This window comes from Parus major, chromosome 1 (genome assembly GCF_001522545.3).
Source record: "Parus major isolate Abel chromosome 1, Parus_major1.1, whole genome shotgun sequence".
Taxonomy (NCBI): Eukaryota; Metazoa; Chordata; class Aves; order Passeriformes; family Paridae; genus Parus; species Parus major.
The window spans coordinates 77,438,124-77,454,713 of record NC_031768.1 but is presented as its reverse complement, the minus strand read 5'-3'; the positions used below and the strand labels follow the sequence as shown (position 1 = coordinate 77,454,713).

Genomic DNA, 16,590 nt, shown 5'->3' with positions numbered 1-16,590 from the left:
ACACTGTAGGTGGTTAAAATACAAAAGCTTTGAGGGGGAACATCAGAGATAGGACCTGAAAATTCTGTGGTGGAGCTGAAGAACGATGCCAACAAAAACCTCAAAGGAAGCTGCAGCCTGGAGTTCTACAGTCCCTACAGATCTTCACCTAGAACCTGCGAGGAAGGAGCTACTGGGAGAAATGACCCAGCACAGCTATGCATTATGCCTTAGTTGAAGAAAAGCATGCTCCTGCAGGTGTGCAGAATAGCTGCCTGTGGAAGAGCTCATTCAGCCACAGCCATCTGACTTCTCTAAAGTGTTATTTTTTCCAAGAAAAGTTACGTGACTTCAGGAACACAAATGATGGTCACTCTGCACTTGTGTCTTTCCATGAGGGCATTGAACTGGTGTTCCATCTGTGTCTCCCCCATCCAGTGACTCTACGCTCGCTCACTTTGGCACAGCAATTAGACCTTGGAATACTGTGAGACCAATGTATTTTTTGTTGTTGTTGCCATGACAACTATGCTGCTATGTTGGACCTAAAGCAGCAGCTGGCTTCACTACTGCCAGGCCTTGGTAAGTATAGCCCTTAACTTCTTTTTTTGCTGCCTTCTAAACATGTTGCCTATATACCAAGATTTTAGTCCCTTTATTTGAAGAGAATTACAAACTACACCCATTTTTCTGCTTCCCAAGAATCATTTCTATCATGAGGCAGGCAGCAGAAATAACAGAAATACATATTCCTGCAGTAGCTCACATGATCCTAAGCATGCTGAAAATCTCATTTCCAAGTAAAGGTGGGTATAAGCTGCTGGAATTAGTACACTATGCACAGCTTAGTGAAAACGTGGCAAATACAGCTAAAGCTAAGGAAAGCTTTTGCGGGATACCAGTCATGCCAAACAAAAATCCAAAACATTGTGCTCTACATTTACTGTCTTAAAAAGAAAATCAGGTAAGTTTTCAAATTAAAAACTTGAAAATAATACTAAGAAACAGTACCTGTGAGAACAAACTCAAATGAGCATAACATAGGCAAGGAAAAGGGCAAGAGTTCTGCTACTGTCACCTTCTAGGCAGGGAGGTAACTACTCCATTTTGAAAATGTTATGTTATTATCCAATGCATCACTTGGCCAAAATTTCAAATGCAACTGAGATGACAGATTAGAAAAAAAATAAACCCTTCACATTTTAGCTTTTTTTCCAGTGATTCATTTTTTATCCTGTCCTAAGTATTAACATGGACATTAGAGGAGAAAACAAAGTTTACTGTGATATCTTGGTATCACTTGTTTGATAAAAACACACATAGATTGAAAACAGAAACTAAAAATAAAGATTAACTAAGTTTCTACCTAGCTTTTAAGGGGAAGTCCAGTTTGCTACAGAAAGTATAGTTCTTTTCAGTTCACACTGCTAACCATACTCAGCTCTTCCTCACCTTTGATTAATACTGACATCTATCTAAGCTGTTTAAGTTACAAACCACCACCACTACAAATACAGGGCATTTTGGAAAGCAATTTAAATGATCAGCAGTATTTATTGCAAATCAGCTTCTGTCTTTTACCATTTACAAGGTGGATAGTAAAAGTAAACACACAAAGAAAAAAATATTCATGAGACATAAACTGGTTTAATTAAAACTGTAAAGGAAAACAAGATGCAGGAATAAAAACTCCAGATCACAGCACTTATTAATTATGAAGGTGCTGCTCATCTTGAAAAAGCAATTGAGAATCCATGACCAAACATTCAGCCTTAAATTCTGAGGGAAAGGGAGGGAATGGCCACAACCTACCAAGTCCTTCCACACTACTGCACATAAAACTGTACTACTTGATGTATTTTTCCATGAACTTTTTGTGAAACTCTGATCGCAGAGTATCATTGACAAATCTTTTGTCCTTTTTTGTTTCGTCTATCCCCTTGGCACAGTTCTTGAAGACGACATCATCGTCCCACCTGAAAAGGAAAGTTTTTAATTTCAGTAAACTTGTATGAAAATTAGGTGTGATATACAAAAACAAATAAATGGAGTTTGACCCTCTTACTGAACAACTAGTCATTAGGATTAGTAATTTAGTCTTTCATTAGTCATTTTCAGTCTTTCAGAAAACATGATCTATTTTTATCCCAAGCTATCTCCTACACATCTATGACAAGATCTGAGGAAGTAAAGAGAAACCAGCTACAGTGATAACATTTTCTGACTCTGAACAGCAAGAGTCAGCAAGGGGATGGGTGTCAATGAACAGACTGCACAGTACCTCCTTTTAACTTTGAAGTTTGCCTGAGGCTGTGCTGGCCCAGTAAGGTTCAGCAGTGGGTTACCACTCAGGATATTCTCCATTCGGATTCTTTCTTCTTCAGCCTTTTGCTCTTGTTCCTGAGAACCAGAAATGGATATAATTATTTTTCTAGGCCACTCTTCTCCTCTAGATGGTAGAGATAGACATTATTTAGCTTTGAACTCACACAGATGTAGCTTTAATTCTTAGCTCAGACTTTTCATCATGTTTGTGTATGAGGAGAATAAGGACAGAAGCAGAGATACTCTACAGAGCTTAACTTTGCTAATAAACTGTCAAACTAGCAACACTCATACTCTACTTAAGCTTTGATGCGCCATCAAATATTCAGGTAAATTCTAGCTTTACCCTATACATATTAATTATATTAAAAACTGTATACACATTAAAATATTTTCTTTATCCTCATAAGAAAAGGCAGTACATTGTACAATATTCACTAGGTAGAAGAAACCATACAGCATGTTGAAACTTCTCTATTTTCAGCAGCTGTTTGGATTTTACAATTACAACTTCCCTAGGGACCAATTAAAAAGAATATTGGGAATCCCACAGTGAAATGAACAGAGCATGTCATAAGACTATTTAAGAGTTTCAATATTAAGAAGCAGACAAATTTTCTTGTCCTTGTACTGTCAAATGCATATGACTCAAACCTACGTGAAGCGATGCACTACAAGCAACACAAAGTAATCTCACTGCCCACAGTTCCAAGCTCTATTAGCACATCTAGTGACTTAAATGTTTACAGGCTTCAAAATTAATGTTTAATATTCATATTTCATATTTTTCCACAAGCTTTCATGAATATTGCAGGAGTGTTCTTTGATGAAAGAACTAGTTGGAAAAAAAAGTAATTCTTTAAGTTAGGATGACTAAGTAGCTTTCCTACTCTGAAGTATGAAGTATGGTCTGAAAACACTGGTTAAAAAATGAACTGAAGCCTCATTAGCACTGCTGGAGAATCAAACCATGGCTTTTAAAAATTATATAAACTAAAAACAAAGAGATCATGAGGTCGAGGTTGTTCTCCAAGCTGGGAAAAAAACCAAAACAAAAACCTGCAGAAGCTTAATTGCTGAGGACTTCTACAGAATCCCAAGAGAGGAAGATGTTTCTTTGCTACTGGAGTTTACAAGGTTTAAATGCTAAACTTGATGCTGATGCTAGCCAGAGTTCTCTACTTTCAAACATTTAATCAATACTAAGTTGTTTATTGTTACCTAAAATTTACAATATTTTTCCATTAAATTGATCAGGTAGGTGAAATTTTGTATCCTTAGAAGTGTTTAGGGGCAGGCTGGATGGAGCTCTGAGCAACCTGATCTAGTGGAAGGTATCCATGCTGACAGCAAGGGGCTTAAAAGTAGATGACCTTTAAGGTCCCTTCCAATCCAAACCATTCTCTGCACCATTAAGTTTAATCTCCAATGCTCCATTAAAAGCAAGGTGTTGAAAACACAACAGGCCTGGGAAAAACAATGAGAGCAAGTGAGAAAGCTACAATCCAAAAATTCCTAATCAAGAGAATGTAGCACTATTAAGACCATTGTAAGAAATTAATAGTCCTCTGCTGAAAAATGGTTCTGTGGAGAGAACTTCTTCCAAGTTTATATATGCAAACAGATGCAGCAGTTTCTCATTTTAGAGCTGGACTCCACGTGAACTCTTCTGAAGGTGGCAGGTAGAGCATGGCACAGTCTCATCCTCAAACTTCTAAGACATTAACTTCAGCCAGGACCCAAAGTTACTGAACCTGTGCATCATGCATTATGTCATCTGAGGCAGACATTACTATTTTGGTTTGGGTTTTTATGATGCATGAAAAATTCCTCTACACACCAATTACATATAGAGAACTACAATGCACTCCACATACAGTGTTTTTTTTAGTGGTCAAAAAATTGACTGGAGTCAGCCAGCACCTTTTCTGGAGGAATTGCAGTTCCTCTTCCCTCCCTCTCCCCATTTCAGATTTAATCTCATCAGTTCCTAAAATGCTGATGGTTCTAGCACTCTCCACCATGCATGAAGAGAAGCAAAAAGCACTTCAGTCATTTGAATGGCAAATATTCAAAATCACTACAGAAAGATAAAGACAGTATCAAGAATCATAAAAAATATGCGTGCAGCACTCCAATGCGCTTCCTACAAACAGATGCACATTTTAATTTTCTGTACTAAGATTTTTAAAAGGCATGTTACACATCATCCTAACTTTTATCAGCTTTGACATAACCCATATAATATCCTTCAGCCTCAATCAGCCTGACATAGCTCAATTGCTATAACAATAAAACAAAGAAAAGCATTAAAAAAAAAGCAAAGAAAAGTGATAAAATGTGGTGATAGAAAAAAAAAATCAAACCTGAAATAACACTTTTAAGAAGTGTTATACTACAAGCACTAGTGTAAGACTAAAGAGGGATTTAGCTGGACATGGTCCCATAGGGACCTGAGCTCACACCTTGGCAGAGACCTAGAGGATACAACAGGGAGCCAAGACAGCTCTTGTGCTCACACTAAATTATGACACAGGAGACCAACCACACTCCAGGCTCTACTGACTGTGTCTCCACTGTACCACCACGCAGGCTAGGATACACAACTTGTACGTTGGCCCCAGCTTGGCGTTTCAGGCTCAACTGAATTCACAGCTGATTATTACTAGCAAAAAAACTGCATTGACTTAAGTCAACTGCAGTTGCAGAGGACTGGAAAGTGGCAGATAAACTAAGTGGTAGAGGCAATCTTGGGAATTTCTTCCCTTGGCATATCTGTTTCTGACTGCAAAGGAAAGAAAAACATTGTTACCGTGTTTATTTTGAGCACAGTCCCTACCCTTAGCACAGAGCAAAATTACTTTTACAGAAAGTGCTAAAATTCTCCAAATGACTACACTGTATTAAAATTAGTTATCCTACTCAGTTTTTACAGATATTGAGCAGCTTAAAGAGAACCTGAAATAACTGCATTCCATTGAAGGCTGAAAAAAAGTTTAAAAAAAATAAAAATAAAAACTGCATAACCTAATTTAAATGCCAATTTTTGAATGACAAACTATGACAGCACTGCCTTTAGCAGCAGGGAATGAAATTCAAGAATGCATAAATCCACCCCAGTTATCTGATGCTGTGCAAGTTACTAACTCTGTGCAACACAGAGATTCAATAATTCATTGAAACCTCAAAAAACAAAGAGCACCAAGTAATCACACTGGCAGTGTCCACATGCTTTGTTGTGTTTTTGTCATTTGTTCCTGGCAAGGGTTAAGTGCTCTTGGCATGTCTCAAACACTGAATGAAGAAACACACTCTGCCATGTGCTTTTGCCTTTTTACTGAAATTTTCTTAATCGCTGATTTGGTCTTCTAGTTTTAGTCAGACCCTTAAGATTTAAGTGGAAAGGTTAATATCTATCAAGACTCATTTTCTGATGTTTTATCTGAAAGCCTGTGACATGGCTAAAACAGGGGGCAGAGCTGAGATTTACTCTGATCACTGGTAAAGTAATATATTCAGTTACAGAGGAACTTGGTGAAATAAAACTGTTAAGAAAACAAATCAAAAACTTTAAGTCTGCTCTCAGTTAAACAAAAAACAACTGGATATTAAAACCGGTTTGCCAGAACTGCACAAATACATTCAGCTGCTCACTGATTTGCAGTTTCTTTTTATTTCAATTTACTTTCTAATGAAGCACTGGAAAACTGAAAAACAGGAGCATTGTAAAGCTTAATTTAGAATATTGAAATGTTTCCTGAAACCTATCCATGGATGGTTAACACAGACACGGATTTAGTGTTCATACATACAGTTCTATGGAGACCTAGAATTATTCCACAGAAATGGCTTTCAAAACTAGAATTTCCTGGTCAGCTCAGTGTCTACTAGAAACAATCTGAGATTACAATTGTAGAGAAAAACATCAGGACACCCACGCTCAAACAATTTTCAAAAACATCCATAGTATTTATTCAATGATTCTACATAACTTCAGGGAACTTAAGCATTTTGAGAAGTTAACAAGCTTTGAGAGGAACTGTTTATTTGGCTGACAAACTATTAAAACCTCTTAATATTAATATTATCAAAATTAAGATTCAGAGGATTTCTATGGATGCTGGTGTTACCCATAAGGGAAGTTAACAGAGAACAGGATGCCCCCTAAAAAGCAGATTCTCATATTTTGTTTTTAACTGCTGTTTCACCACAGATGCATTTAGAAAGAAGCTGTTCTCCTTTAATGGCAACTTAAATAATGGACACCAAAGTGATGAGTGAATATTAACAAAAATACAGTTTACTGTATGTAAATGAAGTACCATAAGTAATTGGACTAGCATTTTAATAAATCAAAATAATTAAAGTATCAGGGAAAAATCTACATATGGCACAGATTTGGGATATATTACAGTAGTTTACCCACTTAATCTTGTTAAGAGCCTGGGATGTTCCAAGAAGACGACAAGAAGAGACACATTAATCTGTCTGTATTACAATAGGGTTTGAGAAAGATGATCAGTGAAGTGAAGAGAGAAGAGGTATTCACTCCACAGTTTCCCTTTGCCTGGCCACTGGTTTACCCACATTGTCTACTGTGGACAGCAGCATTTCAGCAGGTAAAGCATTTCTGTACAAGGATTAGTATTAACTACAGTTAAGACTTTACATGAGATGCTATTCTGAACTCATCTGAATTATTAATACAAAGTTACTTGCAAAAATAGGTCTAAATTATGGCTTGCAGTACATAATAAAATGAAATTCCATGCATCTGAAGGGAAAAGGAATTTATATAAAATAACTCTAAAATGCTTAGCCAGTAACACCATATTTCAAAGCCATGGAAAACAAGGCATAATCTAAACTGATTGCACAGTAAAGCAAACAAACTTAAGACTTCTTTCCAAAGATAACCCTTACTCCTGAAGACTCTTTCCAAGGCTGTGCCCTACTCTGGCTTTTACTTTTCCCATCAAAATGGTCTTAGTTTCCTATTCCCCAAAAAAATCACAAGAAAATAAAATTCCAGGTACCTGTAGAGCACCCTCTATTAATGCCAATAATGAAGATGCCAATTTTAAAGAAAGCCTACCTGCCACCAACTAGTGAAAGAATGAACATTGTAGGTCTAGATTCTGAGTGTGCAATAGTAGGCACTATTGAAGATAAATAACACAATTTCATTCAGTATGCATGCAGCACTGGACAGTACAAACCCTGCTGCTGGTATGTATGTTATGAAGGTAACACATTATACCTGTAAGAGACAGCAAAATCAAACAAGTGCTATCCCAAATACTTCATGGCTTTTAGCACCCTCTAGTGACAAAACTAGAATTTCATGGAGATTATGATATTCCTACTTTCCACACATGATAAAAGCACTCGGTTGTCTGAGCTTCGATTTATTAACCACTATTTTCCAAAGGTGAGTTTTCTACACTGAAATGTGACAAGTCATGCTGTTTAATCTTGATGCATGCTTGCAACTATCAAGCAAAGTGGAAAATCCACACAGATCTAAGTTTTCATTTTAAGCACTGTGCAAGGCCAGCTGAGGTCAAAATCTTTCCTACACATGGCTACACTTAATTTGTAGTTTAGTACATTTCTCATAGGAATACATGGTCAAATTGTTGACAGTGTTTTTAAGTATTTTTCACCATGCTGTTACTGCAAAAGACAATTTCATTGCTTCATGATACACCGCAAATGCCGAGATAAAGAGACAAGGGATGATTTCAGACATCCTTTAATGCAGAAGACCTCTCATAGGCCAGATGGGCAATCAAGTAGTAACAGTATTCTACAGCACAATTTCTGCAATGAAGCAGCATGGTACAGCTTTTAGCCTTGCATACTGTTTTAAGTGCAAAACTGCAGAGCTCACTGGTTTTACAGGCCTTGTTGATTCTAAAGGTAAATTTTTATATTGTTAGGCAAGAACAGGCTCACAACTACAACTCTGCCAGCACCAGTTAAAACATTATCCTCTCCTAGCTTTTCCTAGTGTCTGCTGGAAGCTCTGTTCACTGCCAGCTAAGCATTAATGAAAAACATTAAACTATTAACGTGTATGTTAAGCTACAGGAAAGGTTACAAGTAGTTCAGAGGCATTAAAACATTATGCTGTCAGAGCAGCCTTTGATTAGCCTCCTGATCAGCATCTAATGTGTTTATTTAGCATGTTCTAAAAAAATACCTCAGATTAATTCATACACAGGTGACAAGTGGCTTGGTTTTCTGACAGACTTTTTGTTTGATTTGGGGTTTTTGTTTTGTTTTACACTAATGGGGAGTATACTTACAAAAGCATACAAATCACTCCAAATGAAGCAACCAATATTTCACAAAAGCACTAAAATTATTTAAGACCTACTCAAAAAGAGAAAGCACTTAGTAAAAGCAGATGAGGGAATGCTGCACACATCCAATACCTCTGCTGCACCACCAGAGGAGAGTATTCCAGCAGTGCAGATGAAATACCTGGACTCTAAACTGTTGAAATACAATGCTAGAACCAGTACACGATACAAACCAAAAATATGCTAAGTTTCTCAACACAGATCACTCCCAGAAACGAATCCTAACTCCCAGTCCCTACAAGGCAAATCAACAGTTAGGAATTTTGCTAATGCACTCCATCCCAACAATCTCTCTTACACCAAGGATGTAATAGCACCACCAGCATAGGATTTAATCCCACTCACAGAAAAGCATCTGTAACTACAGGGACTTTCCTCCCATTTCAAGGGCAGAACATAGTGTTTTCTGTCTGTAGAGAGAGAGATTATAGAGAGGTATGAAAGCTACATGTGAATTGAGTTTCCCAGTTCTGAAAAGACTGCTGTATTGTTACTTGGTTTTGCAGAGACATTTTTCAAATTAATTTGTCTGTGTATGATCAAATGAAAATAATTCTGGTCTTACAGTTCAAACTGGTGCTCCTTGCAACACATCACAAAGCTGTGAAAGGACAACTACTGTATAAAACCAGCAGCCATAAGAAGCAGCACCAAAAAACACACATCTTTATTTCATAAACAAAATTAATATAATTTGTTTCATAAAAGCTAGTTAAACTAAATTACACTGGATTGCACACAGCCCACTAATGTCACTATATCCTTTGGTATGACAGCTGAGTGAAGATGACTTGCACATGAAATCAAGATTATCTTGACTCACTGCCTGTACAAGTGTAGGAAAAGTGAATAAAATGTTTCAGTGAGTAAAACATTCAGTATGCCTTATAAAGAAAAAAATTCTTAGTAATTATTAGATAGAAGAACAAATCCATCATACCTGAGAAGAGGTTTGAACAGCTCTTTATCAGTTCTCACTCATCCCAAGTACTTCAGGCACACCAGTTTTAATAGACGGCAGTTCACCAAAAAAAAAAGTTATTTTTAATGTGTGAGATTTTACCTTTCGAGCTTGCTCTTCAGCCCGTTCTTTCTTGATTTTTTCCAGTTCAGCCAGAAGAGCTGCAGTGTCATCATCATCACTGTCTTCCAAGTCCTCATCTTCATCATCTTCCTAGTAGTAACAAATGGAAGGCAAGAATCAGCTCATTCATTTAATTTAATAAAAAATGCCCCTGGGCTGCTCAGCTAAGGCTACAATTTGCTGCTGGTTGATTTCTGAACAAAAGGTAGCAACAAATGCAATTCAAATAGGCTTTTTGCTCTTTTATAGTAAAGTCAAGAGAAAAATATGTTTCTGCTTTTGGGATGACTGCAATTAAAAATGCTATGTAATGGCTAGACTCTAGAATGGCTGTCCCCAGTCACTCTCTAATCATTGTGATACAAGTCATTCTGTGTGCCTGATTACCCTGTCCAGCACTGCTGGGACCAAATACCACAGGATTAAAAAACTCAGAGCTTGTTGTCAAGCCTTTGACTTAACTGCTAGATATCAGCAAAAGAAAGCATAGTCAAAGTCAAGCATTTGTTGCTCATGGAGTCATCTGCAGGCATCTCAACGGTTCTACCCCTGGAGAATTCTTACTAAGCCAGTGGTAGTTCCCCATACTCTAAGTGGTATTTTTAGTTTCCTAGATTTTTTCTGCTTTCCAAGGATACCATTACAGCATGGACCAGAACCCTCTGAACCACTCTGTACTTTCACCACAGTACAAAAGCAAAAGTAAAGTAAAAGCAAAATATGTTGGAACCTATCCAAAATCTTAAGGCAACCTAGAAATATCTATTGCATTAATAGCAATCCTTAAGGCAGGGTATAATGAAAGGAGACAGAAAAGAAGATACATACATCAGTAAGAGGATCATCTGCATCAAGATTTGCAGCAGGAATCTGGTCTAGCCGAGGCTTCTTAGACACAGTAGATGATGATGTATGTTCTGTGGAAAGAGTTAAAGAAGAAGTGTCTAAGTCACTTAATTTAACAGCATCTAATGTCAGAAAGCAAAGATCTTCACAATTTGTCTTGCATTAGAGTAAGAGAAACAAGCTTATGTTTGCTTTTCCCTCACTTCTCAATCTTAATGCCCATGTTAATTCCACCACCTAAGAAGCCTCAAAAGCAGCAATAACATCTCAAACTTACAGTCTGGCCTCCAGAAGTTTTTTTAAGTCATTATTATTATTTCAATTAGAAAAATCCCAGAAAAAACAGATGTGGAGAAATATTCTTATTATATATATCCAACTGGAGGGTCCCCATTTAGGATGATTCCAAAGCATTACTGTTGGCTAGTTTGGTCCAAACCACATTTACTTCTGTGAATTTGAAAGCCATGCAATGGCTTCACACCTAAACCTAAAGTACAAGAGGTTGTACTTTAATACTAACAATGAGTATTTCTCAAAAAGCTCTTTGATTTTGTTATTACGTCACTGTATTTGAAAAGAATTGCATACTTTCAAACAGATTTATTGTTATACTGATGCTGTAACAGCAGAAGATGAGCCATTACCCTTTCTCCTTCCTGTCTTGCTTGTTCAAGTACAAAAAAAAAAGCCCTTTATTAGCTGTACACACTTGTTGCCAATTCATTATAATTATACTGTATCAGCTGGGCATGCTTTTCTACTGGCTGGCCTAGATTTCTGCTAGCATGAAGCCAGCATTAAAGCCAGTGGACATTCCCTTGCAGGTCAACAGTTCTGAACTATCAGGCCAATACCCTAAATTCTACTCTCATGACATGCTGTCTGCAACAGCAAACTTCTTACAACACCAAATTTCATGCAAGAGCAATGTTTCACAAAAGGGTTAAGATTTTTGTTTCTTGGTTTTTACCTCTGGTTGGTCTGTCTCTGTTCTTTTCTCTTGCAGCAACTCGCTCTCTCTCCTCCAGCTCCCTTCTGAAATCGCGGTTACGCACCTCCTCAGGGGCATCCTGAGTGGTCTGTCTAAAACAACAAACAGGGAAAAAGCCTGAAGTTTGACAGTCTACAGCTGGGGACATCTTTTTCATACAGCCCAGTAAATCCTGGGGTGAATAGGTAAGGATAGGGAACAAGAATGGGGTTCCATGTAAATGTATGTTTATTCTCTCCCCAGAAGAACCCTCCGATGTATGTATGCACTACACACAGACCTGCCATGCCACACACTCATGCTCCTTCTCATGTCTCTTGAATGAATGAAAAGACCCTACTTATATTTCTACAGCAAGATTGCAACATCTATCTGTATTTCACTATGTTGAAATATTCTGTTGTCCAGCAGTCCAGTCCCTATGTCCTAGCAGACATCCATAAACATCATGGTCACCTTCCTTCATTGTTTTACCACCCGAAGTTGCTGCTGCAAACCCAATCTCTAAGGCTTACAAATAAGACCAAGACTAGAACATCCTTTTCATAAATCTTTTCTTCTCCATGAGCTCAGACCATGATCAATAATAAAGTTGGAAGAACAAGCAAAACACCTTGTAAATAAATCCATGGTCACCCCTCTTTTAGGTAACAACAGGCAAAAAGCAATGAATTACATATATCTGAGCCACATTAATTTCCACCTAGAGGCTGCTGAAATTTTTGTGGATATCTTGAAAAGAACTAGCGAATAAAAAAAAGCAGCATCTGCTTTTACCTGTGAGCTCAGTGCTGGAAATAAGAGTGCCTGGAAGAAACCCAGACTTGAGCCATTATAAATACATTGTGTGCACAGCCTGTCTTTATGATGAAGTATTTTGTTTGCTTTTGTAATTAAAAACCTGAATGTGGAATCATGTTTCACTCCTACAGTCAGAGCTGCAAAATCTCTCCGAACCAAGTGCCATGCAAACAAAGATGAGTGAGATTGAAATGCTGTACTTTTCCTGCAGTGATGCAGTCCTGGCAGTTTAACAAAGACAACTTTTTATTAGGTGTTTGGGAGGAAGAACAGAAGACACTTGATGCTCCCTCCATCTCTCCCTCTCACACAAAATGAGGAATTTGTTAAAACATACATCATATATTCCCACACATATGTGTGCCCACAGACTTTTTCCAAAGCACCAGACTGGTTCTCCAAACACCACTTTTTATAAAACAAACCACCATCAATTTTCTCCATAAAAGCAAAATGCATTTGACAGCATTTCCTGTGTTGTTTGTTTTGGTATTCTCCAAAACACTTAGCTCCCTTATGAATACATATTCTTAAAGACCAAAGGGACAGGAGGGAAGAGCTAACAGGGTAAATATCTACAGAAAAAAGTGCAAAAGTAAAACCTTAACAGTAATTTCACTGACAAGAGTAACATCAATTAGATAAGCATTTTTAGATTGACACATTTAATTTAAATTCTATCATACTGACTGCAGATTTTATTCATTCTTTCAAAAAGATAAACAATTTATTAGGCATTTCAAATATAGGAAAATATTCCTAAGATCACATTCTCTTTCTCACTGGTTAAAGAAATTTCTTCTCCCAAGACCTGCGTAAACTACTTACAGCTTAACGTCAGCTGCAGTTTAACATCAGCTCTTCCAACACATCCCACTGCCTGAGTGCTATTCCACGGCTCCCCTGCCTCCTCCTAATGCCCACACCAAGTAGACCTTTGCCAAATATATGATGTGGTTTTCCTGATTTTAAGAGGTGCCCAATTTCATTTCTCTCATCCCATTTTGCTCTGCAAGTGACAGTACTCCCTGTGGCTCTGCCCCAATGCCAACTTACTTTCCACTTCACTGCCCAAGATGTTCAGTCTCCAATGCTCATCTTCTTCTGATAATTCATGTGCATAAACAGCAAAAAATTATCACTACAGTTAAACCTCCCCAATCACCTGCAATGCATTTGAGCTCCTAGCTCTGCTTTTCAGACTTTCACTTTTAGCCCACTTGCTCAGCACTTCTGCATAATTTCTGGACCTTGCTCAGTGTCAAACACATCAACATGTACTGAGAAAATGTCAAGAGTACTGCTTATAACAAAACAGTCATTCCCAGCCTGCTTTGCCCTGACACTCAAAAAATTATACTAACCTGTATTTGATTTTAGTATGAGAAGGAAGATCTCTGCTAGAATATTGTTTGGATAGCTGGCTTAAGTCTCCTTCACCTTTTCCTCTTCCTCCTCTTGCAGGTTCAAACGTTGGCCTTGCTGCTGTCGTCATTTTCACTCCTACAGAATTAAGGGAAAAAACAAGTTGTTACTACAACTTACAGTGTAAGACACTCATTAGGAGCTACTTTGCTCCAGGAACTGTAGAAGCAGTGACAAGTCTCACTGCAGTACACCAGCTGTCACTCAGCTCATGATCTTCAAAATTTAAGTAGCATTTTATTGACAGAATCTATTCAGGTTTCAAAATAAGAATATTTTCCAATATGCTTGAAAGATGATACATAGACTCTAACTTAAATATGAAACTGCATTTTCAAAGTAAGTAACACCAGCCAGGAACTGATCTCCCAGCCTAAATGTAGTAGTCTTGTAACTAAACTCTTTCCCTTCCTGAAAAACTGCAGTCAAAATGACTGTGTACTGGGAGGATGCCTTCATTATTCCCCAGACCATTGCTAGGTACCGCCACCAGCACTGCTGGCTCACAGAGACCACAGTGTGCCTAGGACGGTGCTCATCATTAACCACTGATGAACACCAGGCAACATAAACAAACTGCATGAAAAAAAACTTGGATAAATGGAGAAGTTGTCACCAGCTCACCCCAAGAAACTACAGAAACTCAGCATGTCCTAAAAGCCAAACCAGCAGATGCCCAAATTTCTGCTATCAGTTCTTCTGTGCATAAGAGTGAAACAGGCTCCAACCAGCCTCAGCCATGCAGACACCTTGTGTTCAGCACTGCCTGACAGGACCTGGAGACCCTACAAGCCCAAACCACTGTGCCAGCCAAGAGTTTGAGATGGTTAATCAGTGCCAGAAAACACTGTGTGATCAGCCATCAGGACATGAGGGGACAGCATGAAGCTGTGTCAGGGGAAGTTTAGGTTGGATATAAGAAAAAGGTTCTTCACCCAGAGGGAGGTTGGGCACTGGAACAGGCTCCCCAGGGAAGCATCACAGCACCAGCCTGGCAGAGGTCAAGAAGTGTTTGGACAATGCTCCTGGGCACATGGTGTGACTCTTGGGGAGTCCTGCAAGGGGTCAGGAACCAATTCAGGATATTCTATCATTTTGTGACCTTAAATCTACTATCTGAAATGATTCTCATTTCTGCTTCACCACAGCACATATTGATTAGTCACAGCCTAAAGGTATTTAGGGCAGGAGAAAGAGACCTGCAGAGATACATAAAGGTATCAGTCCTACCAACCAGAAGGTTGAATGTTTAAAGGTGACAAGAGAACCTATTAAAAAATACTAAAAAAGCAAAATAAAAAAACATTACATTGTTTCATATACTTTTGTGGTACACAAACAAAAGTTATTTATGCTTTGCTTATTTTGTTAGTTTGTAATTTTGGATGAGAGAACAAAATATCCAACTTCAGCATCAAAATGGTGATATAATGAGTGGCTCAAAATAACATCCCATCAGGCAGAACAGTTATTGCTACTGAACTTCTACTCAAAAAACAAAATTAAGAGGGAAACACGTTTAAAAAGATGTGAAATGGTAACTAGCCTTGGCTTGTTAATCAAGGACAGCTGACACTTTTCAGTGATGCTGTGCAAGTTAGCTGAAACTCAGTGAGCCATTTTAGCTCTCTTGGCACACATTCTGCCAGATCAATGATCCAAGAAAGTAATTTGTCCCCATAACTTATCTGTGCTAATTATATGTAACAGAGGGGATCCATGAAATCAGGTGAAGAACAAGATCTGGTGTGGCTGCAGTAGTTTCAGGAAGCATTAACAAATTGTCTGGAAAGCATCCCTGCTTCTCTTAGGTTACAGAATTAATCACGTTGGAAAAGACCTCTGAGACTGCTGAGTCCAGCCCATGCCTGAATATAACCTTGTCAACTAGAGCAGGGCACTAAGTGCCAAAATCCAGTCTTTCCTTAAACACCTCGAAGGACAGTGACTCCTTGGACAGCTCATTCCACTGTCTAATCACCCTTTCGGTGAAGAAATTCTTCCAAATGTCCAACCTAAACCCCCACTGGCACAACTCCAGGTCACCTCCTCTCGTCCTGGGAAAAGAGGCCAACCCCATGTGGCTCCAACCTCCTTTCAGGCAGGTGTAAAAAGCGATAAGGTTCGCTTAAACCTCCCCTTCTCCAGGCTAAACACCACCAGCTGCCTCAGCCGCTCCTCACAGGACTGAGTCAGTCCGCAGTCAGCTTGGCCTTCAAGGACCCAGACTCAGCCTGAAACCTCTCAGGTTTCGGAAATACCTGAAGAAGCCTCTTTAGCGCTACCAAGAATTATCGGCCAAGAGGGAGTGACCGAGCTCGGCCCGCAGCTGAATTGCCTTGGCCTTGCAGGGCTGCGCCCTTACGGGGGGATCCGAATCGCAGCGTCAGGCCCAGCCGCAGCCCGTCCCCTCGGCGGGCCCGCCTCCCCCCGCGCCACCCCCTGCCCCAGGGCCGCCTCTCCGCCTTCAGGGCCCTCCCGCAGCCTCCCCGCCGCTTTCCCGGGCACTCACAGCGCGGCCTCCTCCGCCCTGCGCAGCCGGGCCCTACACCGCCACCATGGTTCCGCCGGGCACCCACAATGCACCGCGGCGGGCCATAGACACGGGAGCGCTGACCATAGAGAGGGGCCGCCATGACGGGGGCGGGGCGGAAGCGCGCGCTGGGGCGGCCGCTGGCTCGGCGGCAATGGCGGCTGCGCTGCAGGGGCCAGGGCAGCGAGGGGTGGGCTTAAGGAGGGAGGGTTGGGAGCCTTGGAGAGATACAGGG

At 39.4% G+C, this 16,590-nt stretch overlaps 1 protein-coding gene across 1 annotated transcript; it reads right to left on the bottom strand.

Moving 5' to 3' along the window:
• Positions 1–1,513: 1,513 nt before the first annotated feature.
• CWC15 (CWC15 spliceosome associated protein homolog) lies at positions 1,514–16,462 on the bottom strand. The gene is made up of 7 exons (XM_015642679.2): positions 16,335–16,462; positions 13,762–13,900; positions 11,576–11,688; positions 10,585–10,673; positions 9,736–9,846; positions 2,261–2,379; positions 1,514–1,955 (listed from the first exon to the last, which is right to left on the bottom strand). The coding sequence occupies exons 2-7, from the start codon at positions 13,890–13,892 to the stop codon at positions 1,826–1,828; spliced, it is 693 nt and encodes a 230-aa protein (XP_015498165.1). The 5' UTR covers positions 13,893–13,900; positions 16,335–16,462; the 3' UTR covers positions 1,514–1,825.
• Positions 16,463–16,590: the final 128 nt, after the last annotated feature.

Coding starts and splice junctions, on each gene's coding strand:
- CWC15 (XM_015642679.2), bottom strand. CDS start 13,892: ATGACGACAGCAGCAAGGCCAACGTTTGAACCTGCAAGAGGAGGAAGA. Junction 10,674..11,575: donor CAGAGACAGACCAACCAGAG/GTAAAAACCAAG, acceptor CTCTTTCCACAG/AACATACATCATCATCTACT. Junction 1,956..2,260: donor AACTTCAAAGTTAAAAGGAG/GTACTGTGCAGT, acceptor TTTCCTTTTCAG/GTGGGACGATGATGTCGTCT.